The 21,535-nt window shown below is 39.3% G+C and overlaps 1 protein-coding gene across 1 annotated transcript in view; it reads right to left on the reverse strand.

The window, feature by feature from the left end:
- slc12a5a (solute carrier family 12 member 5a) overlaps positions 1–21,535 on the reverse strand; it is a 190,907-nt gene that overhangs the window by 49,525 nt on the left and 119,847 nt on the right. Inside the window, exons 2-3 of the mRNA XM_085353479.1 lie at positions 6,513–6,613; positions 5,851–5,988 (exon numbers count right to left, since the gene is read on the reverse strand). Coding sequence (XP_085209605.1) covers positions 5,851–5,988; positions 6,513–6,613 — 239 coding nt within the window. The remainder of the gene's footprint in view (positions 1–5,850; positions 5,989–6,512; positions 6,614–21,535) is intronic.

The following is a 21,535-nucleotide window of genomic DNA, read 5'->3' on the forward strand; positions in this document are numbered from 1 at the left end:
AAACAACCTCTTTGATGACAATCTGATGACAAGGCTGCTCTTTTTTCCTGTCTGGCATAGAACAATTTAAACAGTGCAGACTTTCAGATTACTGCATGTGGGGCATCGACTGCAACAGTTCTGCTGGAGAATCACAAATCACCTTTGTAGTTTTACTGGTTTTACTGTAACTGGTTGACATCTTTGTGACACATTAAAAAAATGATATATATCACAGCAGATGCCTGCAGAGGCTTGATGAGATATCACCAGATTCTCCATGTGCTGCGGTGCAAAGGTATCTGTTGCTACTGTAAGCTGGTGGGAATCTGGAACTTGAAAATCAGGTTGTAACACTAACAGTTTACCATTTATAATTAATAAATTAATTAATGTGAATTAACTTTAGTTAATAGATATATATTGCTAAGATCTGCAAAATTACATAATCAATAATTGTTGAGTTTATAATTGATAGTGTCAAACATTTTTATAACATTATGCAACATTATGGTCAAATTGAAAATTATGGTAATTAAATAAGAACACAGACCAAGGTTTGCTCTAGGGCAGGCATAATACACACTGTGACTCACAAGTGACTAGTGTATGAATATATACTGTCATTTTGGTTTCCCAGTCACATCTACACTGGCATCTGATTTTAAAGCACAAACATGCTGAGGGTGAAAATCCTTAGCTTGAGTCTTCAGAAAACAACCATCTTTTACATTCATCTGGTTATGATTTGCCATTTAAAGTTGTAACTAACAGGTGTTTACATTTCAATAATATTCCTGGTTTTCCCCCTTTGTGCTTGTATCCAGAGCTGTAAAACAATATTGAATTGCCTTTTGTATTTCCAAATGAGAAGTCGAACAAAATATGTAGGAAATTCTTGACAAATTATGAAAACCCAATGAACCACTTCACATGGTCAAAATAGCTTTTGATCAAAAGAACACACATAATTGATAATATAGGAATCAGCAGCCTTAACTTAAAACCTGCTTTTATGATGTGACTGGATGATTTGAAGGTGTTGAAATTCAATTCTGATCTGAGAAATGCACCAGAGTGACTGCAAAAAACTGTAAATGGGTAAAGTCAGAGAAGATTAGCTTTGACTGGTTTCCATCTTAACCTTTGTGACCTCCAGCCTGATCCCTCATGTCACACGCCATCCAAATCTCTAATCTTGGTTTTCACACTGAACAAAAAGGCTACCGCTTCTGTCTCTCTCTTCCACAACTCACTCTCATCCTAACTTGGGGGACTGATGATAAAGGAGACAGAGGGAGCGGTAGGTGGAGTGAAGCGAGAAATGGAGAGGGAAGGTGATTTTTTTTGGGAGGGTTGAGTCCGCTGTGTGAGCGATAAAGCGCTACAGGCTGCCTTAATGAAAAGCCTCTCACAGCGATGGGGAGATTGCCTGTGGAATGGGCTACTGATTGGAGGACCAGCAGCTTGGTGTAGCATGGAGACTAATTCAAGTATTGAAGAAGTTCGGATGACGGGGGGAGATTAGTGCTATACCATAGTGATATCTGAGCCAAAGACAGCTGGACAAATATACCTTACATTTCAAACAACTGGGAGGGTTGGGTCAAAGTGGCAATACCTCACTGTCAACTAGTTCAAGAGTGACGGCATGTTAGGCTCGTGTACATGGTTGTTGTCCTTAGCTGCTTCCAACAGGATAAGCGAAACCAGTAAGAGGCATAGTTACATCTGTTTTCAGAAACATTGCCCTATTGATCTTGATAGTAAACAGATCTGTTGGGTGTTTTTCATGAGCAGACAGCAGTCCCAGTGAAAACTGTCCACAATGAGGTCTGTGGCTTATCTCAATACACTCTGAAATTGTGTTTGGAAGTAAAGGCTGCTGTTGATGTCTAAATGTGATTTAAACTGTAAAAAAGCTGAAGGCAGAAGCCTCACATCTCATAACTAAATAAAATACAATTGCCTGCATGGTAGGATAACACTTGAAGAAAACTGTTATATCATAATGTTTTTGCTCATATGGGTTAAATTATGATCATCATGGAATATAAAAACCTGTTTCCAATGTCATTGTGTAACTGTAAACATGAATAAATGCTGATCTTTACTTGATGCCATGCTTACCATGTTCACCACATGAGTTTAGTTAGCATGTTAAAATAGGTTACTAACACTAAACAAAAAGTGCAAGCGGGGCTGCTGGGAATGTTCTGAAGGTTTTTCGGCACTGAATAAATAGAATACTGTACACATTTAAGTTTAATGGAGCTGGATAAAAAGTTAAAATGTAAAAAAGGCAAGAAAACTTTAAAGGGACATAAATGGATGCCACAAATATGATGGTGAAGACACTGAGCTCAAAACGTGAGGAAATGATTTGTTCTCCAACCGGTTGGGGAGTGGTTGCTGGCTATCTCTAGACAAAATTTGAATTCAAAAATAAAAGTTGTGCATTTTGAAACATGTTTGTTGCAGATTAATAATATATCTTTTGCTTCTGTGTTCTCTGTTTCACTACAAGTCGGTGAGCAGCTGGGAAGCGTCTATAGACAAATCAGCATTTTCCATGCAAATGATGCGTGACTGTAGTAATGTGCTAATGAGCCAAAGAATTACAATGAGGTTTTTAGTGTAGCACTGTATACTTCTTTACGACCAATTTCACCCAGCGACTTCCAGTAATCACTCACCAACCAGTCAGGGAATACACATTTTTCACAGGTGACCAGTGGTTGCTAGGGGTCACCGATTGGTAAGACAGTAACTATTTCAATCTGGTGTCAGATTTCTGAACACAAGCATGAATAAAGAAACAGATGTATTACTCTTCTTAGACTTATTCCTGCCGTTGATTTAAACTCTTTTTCCCAGATCTGCTCTATACCTAGATGCTGGAATCATCTGGAGCCACAGCAGGAAAAGTACATACTGAATTGGATATAATAGGTGAACTGGCATCTCATGTCATCATCACTGATCTTTCTCAAGGTTAAAAAGAAAAAAAATACCTGAGTGACAGAGAAACAGGACAGGAAGGAAGACAAGAAGTGGATAGAAGCAAATATATAAGGGTAGGGAGAGATAGGCTGATTGGACACACGAGAAGACAGACAGTGTCAAAGGTCATTGAAAAGCTGTCAAACTGTCACTGCTGTAGCGTCTCACTTTTTAAATGTGTGTTTTATCTCATGTGGGTTAACTCTGAAGTCAGAAACTTTCAAAAGTTGGTGTGAAATATCTTAACACGTGTCACTTTCCATCAGTCTGTTGTCCTAATTTGGCATGAGCTCCTTCACAAATTATCATTTGTCATTGAGTTTCAGCTTTGCTTGTCACTGCATACCTAACACCATAATTTCCCACAGGATTAATAATGCAGCAGTCTGTCCATCAAGTGCTGAGAAAAAGCCAGAAAAGTAAACCACTTCCTGCTGGCATCTCGACACCAATGGCAGAAAATATCATGGGATGATATGGAAGGAACTCATTAGTGAGTGGCATTTAAGCTGCAAACCCATAACATGAACCGGGGATTTATAATATCAACAGAAAATGATTGGCAAGTCCTAAACTGGTGGAGATATTCAGGCTCTCCAGTGACTGTGTTAACAAAACAATTTAAGACTGTGCTGTTGGGGAAACATTATTTGATCTTATGTAAATTGCAGCTCTATATTTGGTAACACTTAATGACCATCCACTGGCAACAGGAACATGGTCCTTTCTGGTTGAACGAGTTTTTCAACCAGGAAGAGCCATAAATAATTCTACTGCTGCAAATGTAAATCCACAGGCAAAAGATTTATCTGTGCACATTGCATCATACTGAGCGGGGAGTTAAGTCAGTGGAAGTTAATTTTAGTAATTTTTTTAAGAAGAAATAATTTTTCATAACCAAAAACCTGGCCCATTTTTTGAAGACAGCTTACACTATCATTTCAACATTAGTTTTTATACTGCAGCCAGTAAGACCATTACTCTGCACTGGAGTACACTGTTATTGCTGTAACATTTAACTAATAAGATGTAGCACACAAATATATCTGAACATTTATGTTCTTTTAAGCATTTTAAATATATTCCTTATAGTCTTTAAAGAACAGATAAACACATCAGGAGTTATAAACATTACTATGCACTAGTCTTGATCTTATAACGCAGTTTTAGTTTTTTACACTCGCTGCAGCACATTCACATTACATCCAGCTTTTTCCAGATAAAGCACTTTTAATGGAGCAGCTCAGTTATAACACAGTCGATTTGAATCCACATTTTACCATTTAGTGTTTGCTTCTGTCGGAGTCACATGTTGACGCAATAATTGCCTTTTGCGGCAAAAAATGCTCAAAATATGCCAGAGAAAATACACAAAAATATAATATAACAATACAACTAAGAATACAAATACACTGATTATGAACTGAAACACTTATAGCAACTTTAAAAGGTGTCTCTGATGAATATATCTTCTTAAATAAAACACAGATAAAATTTTTCTCGTGTTGTGCTCGTGACAACATTTCTATGACCTTTTGCATCACAGAGATAACCTTGTTTTCCCATGCATTTGCACTTACCATACTGTATAGGTTAGCGTGTTGTATAGACCAATCCAGTGACCAATTTGTGTGTTCCACCATTTTTCAGTGCCAGAGACAGCAGCAAGGGTATTTGGATCGACGATAGCAGGGACTGGCCCCTAATTACTGTTTGTATGTAATGCTGACTTTGTGAAAGTGTGGCTAACCTTGGTACATGCTTATATTTCACAATCTAAGGAGCTTGGAAAGAAAAGCGTCTGGACTTGTTTAAGTTGCTTGAAGACGTTTCACCTCTCATCCGAGAAGCTTCTTCAGTTCTAAGGTTAAATGGTGGAGAGTCCCAGATTTAAACCCAGTAGGAGTTTTCCCCCCAAAGAGGGACAAAGGACCCTCTGGTGATCCTCTACCTAATCACATGAGCCAAGGTGTGAAAACGGGTGTGGGTCACAATCAACCAGGGTTTCGGGTGAGCTCATTATGAAACCTGGCCCCACCCTATCATGTGATTTCCTGATGGCCCAGGATGTGAGTGGGCGTTAAGGCGTCTGGGAAGGGATCTCAAAACTGGATTATAGATGGCAGAGAGTTGGTGTCGTAAACCACCGCCTCTGTTCAAAGATGGTTGCTTACAGTGGACATAAATGGCTTCTTTCACTCCTCTTTCAAACCATCTGTCCTCTCTGTCCAAAATGTGAACATTGGCATCCTTAAAAGAGTGACCTTTGTCCTTTAGATGCAGATGAACTGCTGAGTCTTGTCCCGTGGAGGTGGCTCTTCTATGTTGTGCCATGCGCTTGTGAAGTGGCTGTTTGGTCTCTCCAATGTAGAGGTCTGGGCATTCGTCCCTGCACTGTACAGTCCAGGCGCTTTTCTTTCCAAGCTCCTTAGACGCCGATGACCTGGATGACTGAGAGCCTTCACAGACATATATTTCACAATAATGCTACAATTGGTTGCCTGAGTTGGTTTATTCTGTGACCATTGCTTCCCCTCATTAACATTAGCTAAGCATTGTTAACCTAGCTGATGTAACGGTGCTGCTCTCACAGTGCCTTTCAGGCTGAGTAACTTCTACTTGATAAGCTACGTAGGCAGATGCAAACTAAAGATACAACTAAATATAGTACTCTTATCAACAAATTAACAAATTCTGTTAATATTCTTCATCTACTTCTTCCAAACGCTGATCCTCTAACAGGGGTACATTTGAGCTTTCCATGAAAATTAAATGAATGGTACTCTCTTAGAGTAGTTGACCTTTGGTACTTTATTTGTCTATAAAATCTGTTGTATGTTTCAGTGCATATATTTTTAAGATAAATACCTTAACAGGTTTCTTGCGTGATGACTCAGCCTCATTGTTTTCAGCCTCCTCATGCTCCTTGCTACCTTGAGGCAGGTTAGAATAGTTGGCCAGGCTACTGAGAAGAGATGACACCATGGGGCTGGTGTCCATCTCCTCCTGCAGAAAAACAAGCAGACAGGAAGGTTGCAATCAGCATTTTAGCCAATATTATTAACAATCTCAATCAAACAAGTGAACTCTATAAAATGACCAATCACTTAGTGGCTGTTTCCATAGATCATTGCAGATAAGAAGCCATTTAATCTACTTGCTATCCTCTTTTGTGGATTTCAGCTCATTTGAAACAAAAACAAGTGTGCACACCATAAACCCCCTTTTCCTGTTCAATCTAGAAATCCCACTGAGAAGACATTGTAAATATATCTGTGCAGAGCGGAGGCAAATTGCCTCATTGAGGTTCAATCCTGCACCACTCTGAGATTTTCTTGCTTTAACCTGAGGTTCCCACATGCCCTTCACACAGTAATTACCCTCATTAATCAATGTCAGAGCCCCTATTCAATCACTGAATTGTGAAAACGAGTGTATCCTGCTTCTTACCATCGCATCTGATTGTGTGTGTTAACAAAATCAATGTGTGCATGTGCGTATGTGTGTGTATGCGGAGTATTGCATTATACCTCAAACAGGGCCATGTTCTTGCGGTCATATTGCTGAGTCTTCTCTGTGGCAGCATCACTGCTGTTGATGAAGGGGCTGCTTTCCTTGGGGTTACTGTCTCCTGGAAGAAACAAACACACATCTACTTTTAGAGTGGTCTGAAATAAAGCAGAGGACAAAGAGCATGTTAGGGGAGAGGATAATGCACAAGTCAGACAAAAGATTCCTGATGTCAAAGGAATCCTTTTTGCAACAACTAAAAGTAACAACTTTTAAAAATAGGTAGACTTTTGGAATAAATACTTTTTTATCGTTAAAATAAAGAAAAAACACACAGAATGCTCAAAGCAGAGGACGTCTGATAAGGAAAGCTTGCCATCTCCTTGAAGCAGTCAGAAATGCTGAGCAAGAGAAGCATACCTAATGGACTGTGTATTGACAATATGTGAAGTGCTATGTATTCCATATGGCCATAGGAAGAAGACAACCTGGACGTGTCAACCAGTGTTTTCACCTCACTGAAAAACAACATCACAACTCTGAACGCAAACACAAAAAAATGGTCTACAACCCGGCAGCTTTTCTTACCCTGAACAAAAAAACCCCCTGACTTGTAGAATCAGCCTGATAGTGACAGCTCGCTGAAGGCAACATGACTCTATCGAAAAGCTTCTGTCTACGAGTTCACAGGCCCAGAAATAGGGCCAGAACAAACAAATCCTCGAAACAACGTGTAGTGAGAGGGAAGCATCCAGCTCTTTGCACATTCATTGATTCTCATTATCTGAGATCAAGAAGTTCATTGATTTCTAATTGACATTTGAAAATTCAGTACACCTCAGGCAGTGTTCAATCTATTTTTTCCCTTTATACCGCGAGCAACTGCCTCCTATAAAACACTTTCTTGACATCTCCCTCAAAGCAGCAGGATTTTATTTTAAGGACCAAAATCTTTTTTTTTAAATTATGTTTATGACAAAACTTTACTGGGTGTAATTTCAACTGACTGTTCATTGTATGATATGGAACTGATAGAAGAAATACTATTTTCTGTGCATACAATTTTAACACCTTGATTGGGTCTTCACAATAGATACAGTGGACACTTTAGTAGCTACACCTTGCTATTATAAGCTTAAGACCCACTTTTACCTTCAGACCTGCCAAAATTCTTAATATTGTTGATTGTACAAGGTGCTGGAAACATTTTTCAGATATTCTGGTCCATACTGACATGATAATCTTTTCTGGCATCGTTGTATTTTTACTCAGTTGTATATAGCATTCGTATTCTATTTTTATCTTATTGTATATTTTTATTCTATTTTATTCTACTGTATATAGTATATTATTTTATTCTATTCTGTACAGCTGTGTACTGTATTTATTCTTATTGTATTCTAATTTTTGCGTCATAACTTTTGCACTGTCCACTTCCTGCTGTGACAAAACAAATTTCCCACGTGTGGGACTAATAAAGGTTATCTTATCTTATCTTATCTTATCTTATCTTAATATCACTGAGCAGTTGCAGGTTTGTCAGCTGCGCATCCATGGTATGAATCTCCTGTTCGTATCATGGAGATATGAACAGGAGATTTGCAGCATCCCAAAGGTGCTCTTTTCCATTGTGATCTGGTGACTGCAGAGTGCAGTGAACTCATTGTTATGTTAGGGAAACCGGTTTTAGATGGTCTGAGCTTGCTGGAAGCAGCCATCAGAAAATCTGTACAATGTACAATCAGTCTTTTGTTATTTAGGTTTTTTAATCTATTTTTATTCTGTTTTAAGATGCTTCACTATTGATATCGTTTTTTAATTGTGTTATTATTGTTTGCGACTTTTATCTCTGTAAAAGGAGCCATATAATACAGGGGCTATAAAGGGATGGACATGGTCAGCAACCATACAGTGTGCACTGTGGTAACCATCATGAAAAATGACAAAACCAAAGCTGCCAGTCAAACTTCCAGTGAATCAAGACAGAAACAGGACCCTCTTGGTCTGGTGACAAGTAATCTTTACTGCTGCAAAATGGACCAGACATAAGGACTTTATTGCAGTAAGCAGAGTCACACCAATTGACTCTCCAGACTGATGTGCATACACATATAAGTAAATACACACACAGTTACACATATATACAAACTTTCTTCGTGTATACAGGACATTGATCAGGACTCAATAAAGGGATCAATAAAGACGGGACTCACATAAAGATGGGCACAGGCATCAATTAATTCTTATCAGTGTCGCTCGCTACAATGTAGCACTCTTCTTCTAGTATTCAAATGAAATGAAAGTTACTAAAATCCTGTGTGGACCCGTAAATCAATCCAAACATAGCTACTCGACAGAGATGTGTGAAAGACTGATATATTGCAGTCATCAATCAAACCTTTGAATGTCACCAACACTGCAGAGTGACATTTTCTTCCTGAAGGAAACACGCAGCAAAAAAAAAAGGGATAAACCTTCCAGACGGTTACTTGTAATCGTGTTAGCACAGTTAGCACCATCCTACATCTTCATGAAAATTCAAGGTGTCTGTTTACATTATGCATTGATATTTATTGCTCTAACCTTTGTTTTGGCTACGTACTTGAAATGCTTGGTCACCAGAAATTTGCACTTCTCTAGAAAAATAATTGCATTCACAACCATTTTATACATAAAGTACAATGAAGGTCTGAGTGGTGAAGGTAGTGCAGAGTGAGCCATCTTATTCGCGCCTTCCCCTTCGAGCATCTCTTGAGGGAGACAGCAGATTGCGCTCCCTCTGGCTCTCGGTCCTGTCTTGGACTGCGAGACCGAGTTATTTATAGCCAAGATGCCGCAGCCATGTGCCATGACGTTGGGGCACCGCTAACAGCCGGCACACTGTTCTAACAGAGATGGAGCAGTAGACAGGGACACTGAGAAAAGGGGCCATGCATGAAGATTCGGAGCACAAAAAGAGCACAGGGAGGTTAACACAAAGAGATGGAAAGTGAGAGAATAAGAGTACTGATGAGAAGATGAAGAGAGACACAGATAGATGGGGCAAGAGTAAACAGTGACAAAGAGAGAGCGATACAGGCTCAGACAGGACAAAGACGAGGCAGCCAAATCTGAAATGGGAACCCGCAGAGAGAGAAAGGGAGATGCAAAAAGAGGGACGCTCACGTCTGCTGCTGCAAAATGTAAAAGCTTCTGCAGCACTAAAGGTTCAGCTCACTTTGACCTCCAGGTTAAAACATACACTATGGTTAAAAGGAGGCCGGAGCATCTAACAGAGAGTTTTCAGAGCATGTGGATTATTTAGCTGGTTTATTTTCACTTTGTCAGAGCGAATCAGGATGATACAGTGTTGTGCCTCGCTTGAGATAAAACAAAATGAGCCTTCTTGTGCCCAGCAGAGATTAGACAAACATCTACAAACACACATATACACAATACACAGTCTGACTAATACACGGATGAATCTGTCTGTTCGTCGCCCATCTCAACATCAAACTTACTTGATATGATGCTGGGTAAGTGCAGTATTGAGTTTGACGTTGGGGGACTTCTCTCTGTTACTAGGCAACATCATCAACTGGCAACCTCATAATGATGTCACACTTCAGATAACATATTTTATAAACCTCCTCTGCCTGCGGCATCTACCTTTGCTCATGCTAACGTGCCTGTGACAGCAGGTGTTGCTTTCAAATGCTTCTGTTTTCTATTCAAATTTGATTTAGAGCTGAAACACTTTTGGCTTTTACAGTACATTTATTTGCTACTTTTTCCATTTTTTCATCATTAAAAAAGATCTTAAAATTAGAGCCAGAAATTTCTCCACAATCCACTGCACAATATAGACAGTAAATAACTGATGTGATGGCTTTAAATGGTGCTCACACCATATCTGAACTGGAAAGAGATTTTTTGTATTTTGAACCTTCCAGTTTGAACGAGGGCAACAAATGTGAATCAAATGTGAATTTTCTAAATCCAAGGGATATTTTACTAAAACAGATCTTCTCTCTTTCATTTTCCCTTAAACAGCTTTATGTTTGTCTAAATCTCCTCATCCTCCTTGCTGATAGACATGACAAGTGTTTTTTTTTTGTTTTACATTTTTATATTAATGTATCTATTTTTATTGTAGGTAACTGTATGCATACTGTAAAGGCATGTCTTTCTTTTTTATTGACAGAAATCTGTAGTTCCATTTATTCCTGATAATCTGGTTTTAAAAATTAAATGTATATTTTGCTTCATTAAACAGAAACCAAATTAATACAGTGAGTTAAGAAATTACTATGTTTTTATCTGACTTGGAGTAAAACTCATCTAGAGGTACCCAAAATGTATCTTTGCAGGAAAAACCCCAATATGATGATTATAAAAGTTTGGATGCACAATGTAGGTTTGTAAATGGGACACTGTCTGTTATGTTAAATTGTAATTTTTCCAGTCTTACATATATGCAGTTTGTGCTTATGCTATTTGCAAAGACAGATTTTGATTTCAAAGAACTAATTCCTATAATCACTGAACCTTCACTGGTATTCATATAAACAATACCAGAAATGAGACAGTTGACATTGGAAAGGGAAGCTATAGCTGCAAATACAGTCTGGTTTATAATGCCGCTCTGAGTCAGTATGATCAAATGCTACTTGTCAGATGAGGAATGAAAGAGCGATGGTGAATCATGAGTCAAACAGCTGCAGCCAGGTGATGGGAGCGTGACTTAGCGTCTCAGCCTGAAAGCCATGTTCCATTTCCTGATGTAAACCACACGACACAATCCTTCCGGTTTCTCAGAACTATAAATTATCATTACACAAACTTACTCCTGTGGATAACGGAAAAATGATGAGGGTAAATCTCAGAAATCAAATTTTAAGAGCTCTTTATTATAGATAATAGTAAGGAAGTGACTCTGACGGGTTAAAGCACATACACACCAAAAAACTCAAACAAAAAAAAGGGGGGAAAACACACACACACACACACACAGTTGTACATCTGTGGGCTAATGTGCCCATAACAGCTCTTCTAACGTGTCATTTATCTCTACATGGCTCATTTCTCCTCATTGTCTAATACTTAAAACTCCATCATCAAAAGAATGATGGAAACTATTTTTTGGGAAGAATGACAGTTCCCAAAAGAGTTTTGCTCTGACCGCATCCCCAAGCAGCTTATCCTTCCTCAGTCTGATGTGATCTGTTCAACAATGGCTCTCACTATCAAAGTCTTTCCTTATCTGTGGTCAAAATCCAGAGCCTTTTGCTCACAGAGCATGTGATCATACTCTAAATCCTCTGCAAAATAAAAACACTGAACCTTCCTTTATGTACTTTTCTTATAGATTTTTTTCCTCTTATTTTCTTATTTGTTACCATAGCAGACTCGTACCTTATTTACTAATATGACCATCAATGCGATTTACTTTTTAACAGAATTGTTTTATATGTTCGTAGCAATTTCAAAACAACATTATGTAGAGCAAGGCCGCTATCTTCAGGTTGCTGTACATTACATAGCCTCTTCATTAAGTCATTTTGGGCATTGCCAAATTCAGGGACAATAGTTTGACTCAAATTCTGATCATGACAGACTATTGAAGAATTATTGACTTTATAGAAAGCATTTATTGATTTTTTTTTTTAAATACAATTTATTTAATTTATCGGAAAATAATTTCAGGTCTTACGGTGTTGGTTGAAATAGCAAGCTCTGGAAAATATTGATGAGCATTTTTTGTTTACTTACATTTTTGATGCTTAATTGAGAACTGATGATTTTCATCATTTGTGGATATGGAGTATTAGACGACTACTTTCATGCCCTAATAGATATTCACAAATTCTTTGTTTTGCCTGATCAATAATCAGTTACAAAAGCAGGCAGGTCAGCAGGTGAGACACTGGAATGAATAGATTATCAAGGTTAATCCAGTCCATTAGAGATTTGTTTACACATTTACCATCGGAGAGACAGAGTTCATCACTTGTATTGCAATATGAGAGCACCATCCCCCTGGTTTATATTCAATAAGGACTCTGTTTTCTATTGTCTGCCAGGATGAGCTACGCACAGAGAAGTCAGGACAATTCTACTGTTTGAGTGTAAATATAACTTGGTGCAAATGAGTGGAAGTCTGGTCCACTGCTCTGATTCGGACAATGCAATTCTCCAACAGATCTTTGAACAGAGCCACAGAGGACTGCTCAGTGAGCGCTATTTGACTTTGCTTTATTGATCCTCCTTGTATGGTGTTGAGGTGGCGACAGTCACAGTTACTACTCCCTCTCTCTCTCACTTAGAGTGCATGTTGTTCTCCCTCTCTCTAACTGCTCTGTGTTAAGCTGCCATACTGCTCTTTCTCTCTGAGGACCAACTTCAGGGGGAAAAGCCAAAGAGCTGGATGTTGATTCTGGAGGAGCTGACTCAACAGAGGCTCTGGGACCACTTGTTGAATTGGTGTGTGCATCTGAATGGGCAAGTGTGTGTATATGTGATAGTGGGGTCTAAGCCAAGCATATGCACTAACTACTGTTGTACAGCAGCAGAAGAGTAGCATCTCAAATTAATCTTAGTCTGGGCTGGACTGCAGCCATTATATGTGAGAATAAGGACACACACTACCCCGGTGCTGTTGAAAAATGAGGCTTTTTACACACATCCAAAAACGTATTCACAGCTACTGCATGTATGAAAGTAAACATAGACCATCTTTTTGGCAGTCAATCTGACTCACAGCAGAATAAACAGTGAGTACATGTGCTTGCACAGACATTTAATTTGCATCCAGAGTGAAACGCTTCATCCAGTGAGGGATTCAAATGGAATTAGTCGGTTGGAAACAACCAATTAAAAAAAAAAAAGAGGAGAAAAAAAGGAAAGATGAGTTGGATTTTCTGGCTGGGTTCCCTGCTATTGTTCCTTGGTGGTTCGCCAAATCCAAGCGGGTCATGAGTTCACTCACTGATTCTCTTGTCTTCTCTGAATGTCACTACAGTAAGGCATTAATTCGTGTCTGGCAGTCAGCGATATGTCTCTCTCTCTCTTGCTTGCTGACAGAGCTGGTGGATACTGGGTGGAGTCAGGTGAAGGATTAAGGTCACTTTAATCTAAATTCCAGTCAAATCAGGATTGACAGTGATTTAACATGTACCCAAACACACCCATGTGCAATTCTGTATGGAAATTACAAGTTTGTCTAAAAATGACCCAAAAAGGCTTAAAGCAGTTTTTAGCATAAAGCAGAGGCACGTTAAACCAAAGCGAATCTATTCATGCTTCTGTCAGCCTTGCCTTTTTAACATTTTCTTTACATATTAATATATCCAAATATTTATAATTCATGCAACATGTAAGTGCAAGTTTTGTATTGAGATGAAGTTTTCAATTAATATTTTTGTTGAACCAACTGGTATTTTGGGGATTTTTTGCCTTCATTTACAGTGTAGTAGTGAAGATAGACATAAGAGAAAGAGCAGAGGAAGACACAAAGCAGATGACTGCAGGTCGGTCTCGATCCCGGGTCATTGCACTCCAGTCGCCTGTTTAACTGCTGCGCCAAACTAGTGTTTCTGCTGCTGTGGGCGTTTTTTTACTAGGAGACAGTAAAATGAAGTTTACATACTCAGATTTTGAAATTTTATTATAGTTGTTTATTTTTTGTTTTTATTCCATTATAGCTTTTTTTTTTACTGGGTTTTTTTCCACTTTTCATTACTTTCAGTGTATTAATTCATGCATTTTGCATCTATGTGGCTGTTATTAAAAAAATATTTAATAAATAAAGTTGGTCTGATACACCCATCCATAATTGGACCTAACCATTTAACTCACTTATTAAACTGCTCCTGCCTTTGTTTTATTTAATTTAATTATTTAATTATTTACTTATTTATTTCGTATCCCGCTATGAAAAAATGGGATGATCCCATTTTGCTAAATTTGATCATTTTCATGGAATCACTAATATGGACTACTAATTTTTAACATGATAACAGGATTTAAATTCATATGGATGAAATATGACAAACGATTATAATGCTTAAAACAGTTAAAGACCTTTACACGGGCTGATTGATTAATTTATTTAAATCCCAACAGGCACTTATTTGCAAATACCATGCTTGCCAGGTCATAATGTAATTATTGATTGTCTCCTTTTCCCACTGCAGAGATGGCAGGGAGAATCACCAAGATACCTTTTTTTTAAAAAAAAACAAAAAACTGCATTTACAAATGCATTAGACATTTTCATGAGTGCAAACATAATGTACATACGAATAAATAGCAGCAGCATATGGGTACATGACCACATTTGCCCACACACACTGTCATAAATAGATATTCTCTCACTCTCCTCCCTCCGATCATGACTCCAGCACCACATCAGAGACACACCAGCCTTGTATAACTGGATCTCATGCTCTGTATTTTCTCTCTGTGTCTCCCACTCTCCCCTCGGTGCCTTTATTCTTCTTTCTTCCTGCTGCTTCGCTCCTCTGTGATGCATTTTATGGTCATATGCATGTAAGGAACACAACTGTGGAAATCTACAGTAAAATTACTCTGTTTCTTCACTGTGCTGCAGGACAGGACCCTGATCAGTATTCAGTCTGGTGCCTCAGCTCTGTATGAATTTTAATGCAGCACTGCCTCACAGGGTACGACTTTGACACAGTCACTTCTTTTCAGCCCCTCAACATCTCTAGTCGAGATCCTCGCTCCTGATTGGCTCCTAAACCGATGGTAGCTGATTGGCTACGAGCGTAGAGAGGCAGGAGGATGCCTGAGCATGTACATGAGAGCGTATAGCAGCTTTTAGTGTGTTGACCGGGCCTCTTGCGCATGTCTCTGTCGATGTCTGATGATGAATGGGTGAATCTAGTCCAATTTCCCCCTGCTGCTGCTGCTTCCCCCGTAGCTGTGCACGTCAGGATTAATTTTGTTAAATGGCAGGCCACTGCAATGCCTTCCCTAAAGAACCTTCTTTATCTGGCATCATGCAAAGGAGGTGATTGTACACAGGAGGAGACTGACAGTCAAATGCAACTAAGCCTTCCCTGCCTTCTTTACTTGCTAATCTCTGCAATGACTGGTCGATGAAAGGAATATCTTGACAAGAGGAGGATACGCAGATGTTGCCGGGAGGTGACAATTGCCAGACTCAACTGTGAAATGATGCAGAGAAAATGCCAAATGAAACTATTTTTTACACTGTAAATCTTACTTAATGCTACTTTCACAAAAATCTTATCGTTCGGTGACAGAATTCAATTTATTCTTCCGCTTCTGTCTTCTCATTATCATAGCATAGCGCTCAATAATCTCTAGCCTTAATATTAAACGGATAAGAGTCTCCTCCCATTTGACACAAAAACACAGATTACAAAACATTTCAGGACCCTTGTTGAAGTGTCTTGAATTTCTATACAACAGATAGCAGGAAATGGAAAGCTGGCAGGCACAAAGGCAGTCACTTCTACAGTGTGAAATCAATTTAGATAATAGATTTGTGGGTTTAAACATTGCCACGACAGTTCTGTCGGACATCGTGTTTTGTCAGGACAAAAGCATTATGGTTTTCCATTTTTTAGCCTTTAAGTAGCATGAAGTGGGAACCAAGCACAGTAGCTGTAAAGTCCCTTAGCCAAAAGTCACAGCTAATTATTCAATTTACATTTATTGCCATTTTCTCTATATTCAGAGAAGAAAAACAAACATAAGTGTACTCCACACTAAAGTTTTAATTACCCATCTATGTTTACTCTTGTGTGAGTGTTTTAAGTTCTGAACTAAAACCTTCTGTGGCTGTTCATTAACTTCTTTTCTTGTCCATGAGCTGTTAAGTTTGTTTACTTGAAAAGAAAAGTATCAGTCAGGGTTCACCTGGTATGAGGCGCACTAAATGACTAGTCATGTAAAGCCAGCCACACTGAGTCCCGGGTGGAGCCTGGCTGTCCGACTTCCTCAGGTGGTAGACTGGCTATGGAAGAACACCTTGTGTCTTATTAGTCAACTGCATGCCTCCTGCATGCATTAAACTGGCTGTGGAAGAAGCTTTAGCTAGCTGCCTATTGCTGCTGTAATTGGTGAGCGATGGAGCCTCACTGGGCGACAGGGATGAAGCAAAGAGATGAAAAAAAGGATCGAGTGGGAGGAGAGTTGAGGTTGGGTAGGATTACACCCTGGTGAGGTAATTGGTTGAGGGGCAAAGGTGTCTCACACCTACTATCTTTTACTTTTTTAAGCATAGCGTAGCCAGAAGAAAGACACAGGAGCAAAAGCAGATGGGAGTGGAAAGGGAAAAGGATGTGGAAGGATGGGAGGCATGATAGCAGCTGGGAGATTGACATTTTTTCATGAGGTCATGGATTAAAAATTCACCCCAACTTATCACATGCCAGGAAACCAATTTAACTTGGAAACATAATTTCCTTCTGGGTGCTCTGGTGCCAGGTCTGGATTTGGAGCCAAGCGCTATCACACTTTTATTACATTTTGGCACATTTTTGGACAAGAGGGTTCAGTAGCCTGAGACAGGATGAGAGAGGTATCTTTCTTGGCTGAGTCATAGCATGAGAGAGAGAGCGAGAGAGAACAGAAGAGAGAGTGGGTTGGGAATCCAATAGCCTGCAGCAAAGCCTTGTACAGTAGATGGCAGGGATAGTTTATGTGATCGCTAGGTCTGATGGAAGGTGACAGGGCTATCAGCTTGCCAAATCTGCAGCTCTCTGATGAAATGCTGGAAGTGTGAATCAGGGTGCAAATTAACACCTGAATGCCCAACTCCTCCCCTGGCAATGGCCACATTCTCCATCCCTCCCCACCTTCACTTGCAAGTCAGAGGAAGCAATCTATCCAAAGCCCAGAGGACAACAGAGGGAGGGCACGTCCTTCTCTCCTCTCTCAGCACCTCTCCTCATTAATTTCATTCTCTGGTCTGCTCCTCTCCTCTCAGGTGTGATAGTGCATCCCTGTGGCCTCTTCTCAAGTATCTCCATCCCACTTCTATCTTTTGTGCCCTTTTTCTCACCTCTCAAGTCTTCTCTGCAAAACTCTTTCTGTCCTCAAGAGAAATAACAAAGTCAGCAGAACAGGCTGCAGACAGAGAAAAGCATCCTAACATATTGGGGCAAAAATAAAAATAAAGTTTAAATGAAGACAGCATAATAATGAGGGAGTTCAGAGGTAAAAGATGAAATTAAAGGGAAACTGGACAAGGATGAAAAAGTAATCGGAATTGTTTATGATAAAGTATTAGTCAGAATATACTTCCTCATATCTGTGATCCCTACTTGGTGAGTAGAAACATGAAAAGAAAAATACACGTTGAGTCACACAACTCTCAATTTACAAATCTGTAGACGATCAAATTACGATAATATAGAAAATATGTAGAAATCGCTAAAATATGATATTTTCCATCCATTTTGTTGGAAAATATAGAAGTAATGCTAAAGTAAATATGTTTGAAATAAAGAGAAAATTCTCTTTAAAAAATATTGTATAAATAATGTAAGGTCAAGTCTTACCTTTGAGGACACCTAAATTAAGCATAATGTTAATTTGTTAGGTCTTCATGTCTTTATTTATGCAGTTTGCAACCATCATGCTGGCTGCTTAATAATTCAAATCAACCAAACAGCATGAAAGAAGCTCACGCTTCTGGGAAAACTTCCACAACCCCAGATGGTTTGTCTGCCTCTGCTGGCCTCTAAGCTCTTCTTCTCCAACTGAGCAAAACTCAAGCCAATGCAGTGGTGCCGCTCAGGGCTGCTGTCGCAATTTTGCAAAAGGAAACACTTTCTAAAGATTTCAAAAGAATATAACTACCTGACAGCAGCAGACTGGAGCTAAAACATCTTTATACATTTCTGATACACCACAATTAGTACTGCGGTGCTGATTTGCCTGCCAACAGCACATCATCGAACCACTACATGAGAAGAAACAGAATGAGAGACTTATTATGTAACACAGCCAGAAATAACAGCAACGAAGCGCTCCGCCATGCTCTGAAAGTCAGATAAAGCAAGAATCATGGGGTGTATGGCAGCACACATTCAGCTTATTTGCAAGGCAACAACATCGGGGGTCATAAAACTCATAGAGACTACTCCATCACACTCCTGTTCAGGCATACAGCACTTTCAGTTTGCCCCAGTCAACAATCATTAGGCTACATATGATAGTCCTGGGTTGCTTAGGCACTGTTTTCACACAATCAACGTGACTTAAACTTTAGTGTTTGACCTCTATGCTTTAACCTTTAACCCAGTTTATCGTAATGAATGCCTAACTTCTATAGTATGTGTCCAGCTAGACCTGGACCTGAGTTTCACATAAGAAAAATCTCACTCAACCAACCATGTTTTCCATTCTAAATATGCTTTACTTCAGTTAAGCTTGTAGAGTGGTCTTTTGCCACTGAAGGGCAGTTAAATAAACAATAAACATGTAAAGGAAGGAAAGATATGCCCTGCTTTACACTCAATTTGACCAATATTTTAAAAAAATGATCATCACGCTGCATTACATAACACTTTAAACTAGCAACTGAGAATGCAGGCTCATTAGCAAAGAATTTACTGAAGTTCCAAAACATGATTACCCCCTGCAGGCCATATACAAAAGAATGCATGTTTAAGGTATTTCCATACTGACTTCACTTTTTAGACCCACAACCTACGCTATATGGACGAAAGTACTGGGCCACCTACACATTACACCTACAGGAGCTACTTGGTCATAGTAACCCAGCTATTGAGTCAGCAAAGCGTTGGCAACTTTTATGCACTCAGCACTCAGCGACCTTTACGTGGTCTGCTGAGTTGCTGCAATTCCTAAACACTTCCACTTTGCAATAACACCACTTATAGTTGATCGTGGACTATCTAAAAGGGAAGTAATTTCACCAGCTAACTTGTCGCAATGGTGGCGCCATTGTTTTACAACCGCTTGTTAACTGTTTGTGGACTGCTTGGCTCTATAAATCTGTGGCAAAAAATGTTTTAGCCCATAGCCTGTATGTCCATCTTTTATGTGCAGTCTATAGTAGCAATGGCATATTATTAGCATTAATTTGTATTAGAATTAAACACAAGCTCTTCAGCTTCTAAATGCTTCATTATGTTCATCAGCTTGATGTCAACTTTGTCAAAGAGTTCAACAGTACTAAACAAAACCAATTTTAAAGTGAGTAATAGTACTAAAGTAAATCAAAACAATGAGCTGAAAGGTAATAAACCCCCCTGTAACCACTGTAAGAGATTCAGTGTGAGTTTATCACATCATTCTTTGTGCATTTGTTATTACAAATACTCAGAGTTACAGCAGCTTTAAGTTCAACTACACTTTGTAAAACTTAAAGTCCTGCCTCAGCACAATATACCTGACATTTTAGAAGAAATATAAAGTGAGGGAAAGTGAAGGAGCAAGGTGGGTGCAAGAGATCATCCGTAATGAGTTGGGTTTATTGCCTATCAACTTCAACGACTGAAGTAATAGGGGGAAGTCAGACTGCAGACTGCAAAAGGCAGACAGAGAGACGGACACGGACAGAAGGACCGAGCCACACACAAAAAGACAAGAGCCTTTTTCTTGAGCCTGGCCCAGGCAGATAAGGCTAAAGCGTTTAGGGATTTATCTGGTGCCTCAGCACAGGTGCATTACCTGGATGGCTGAGTGCAGTCACAGTTATTTGCTGGTTGTATGTGAAACATAGCATTTCTATGCTCATTTGCCCATTTATTTGTGTGTCTGTTTGTCTGCCCAGAGATCCACTGCAAGGCTGAGGCTCAACTTGCCAAACATGGATGGATTTTACTGGATATTTCTAGTTATGGGAAGATAAAGAAATGGGACACTGGTTTGGATTTAGATAAAAGCTTGAAAAGCGGAGCTTTTTATATCTGTATTCTATGAGAGGGTCAGAGAGAGAAAGACAAACTATCACAATGCAAAAATACAACCCACTACACAAGTAAGTCCAGGTCTTCAAAGCGCACGGATCATTGCTAAATATGGCATATTCAAATCTTATGAGTGGTAGTCATCTTTTATAAAATATTAATATTTATGGAGTCCAAAAACAGGCCTCAATTTTGTCTCCCTTGTGCAAGCTGCCACAAAAACCACTTTTCTCCTTAAATACACTCTTGAGAAAACATATAGAAGAACAAGAGGAGCGAATGAAACGGAGTATAGCCAACATGTGCAGGGAGTTTATCTCTGCTGTACTGTCTCTTTTTGGTCTAGACAGAGCTTTTTTTTTAATAAAAAAAAAAGGGAAGAGGAAGTTGTAAGAGAGGGCCTCTAGGCAGAGGAGCAAAGTGAAGAGGTTGTGTGAAAAATTATCTACTTTCTGTTTCTCTCTCACTTTTCCCCCACCTTTTCCTCTTATTTGCCACCTTGTATTTTCTCTCTGCTACCCTCTATAGACTTTGCCTGGCTGGTAGAAACTGCTGTTCACTTGAATAGAGCGAGAGTGCGTTTGTGTGTGTACGTCAACCTGCATCCCGGTGGGCCCGCAGACTCAAAGACTGAGGCTTTTGTCTGCCTTTGATTACTCCTATAAATTATGCATCCTGCACCTCTTTGTTTGTGCGTCCATGTGTGTCTGAGGGTGTGTGTGTGGCACCGAGCCAGAGACTGCAGTGGGTAGCGACAGTGACTGATGATGCTTTGCCCTTCTTCACGCACACTTTCTCTTCCACTTACACACAAATTCATGCACATTTTTATTTTTGCTCACACATTACCACTACAGTATATAGTTTTCCTTGTTTGCTCTTTAATGTCCCATCTCTTATCAACCCTCAGAGAAAGCTGAACTTCTGTGATGGTCAGAAAACGTGCAACATTAAGAACGCTATATTACCTTAATTAACAGCAGAAACTGGCTAGGTGTGAGTCAGCAGTGCACTGTCATGAGGAGATACTGAGAAAATGAAAACATGAGAAAAAAATCTGTGAAATTATGCTTTTGGTAAATATGTTAAAGGACCCCAAGGCCTCATGATATGAGATGATCATATCCAAA

This window comes from Diplotaxodon limnothrissa, linkage group LG5, assembly GCF_057381915.1.
Source record: "Diplotaxodon limnothrissa isolate DT_005_m linkage group LG5, D_limnothrissa_male_GT1.1, whole genome shotgun sequence".
NCBI classification, from domain to species: domain Eukaryota; kingdom Metazoa; phylum Chordata; class Actinopteri; order Cichliformes; family Cichlidae; genus Diplotaxodon; species Diplotaxodon limnothrissa.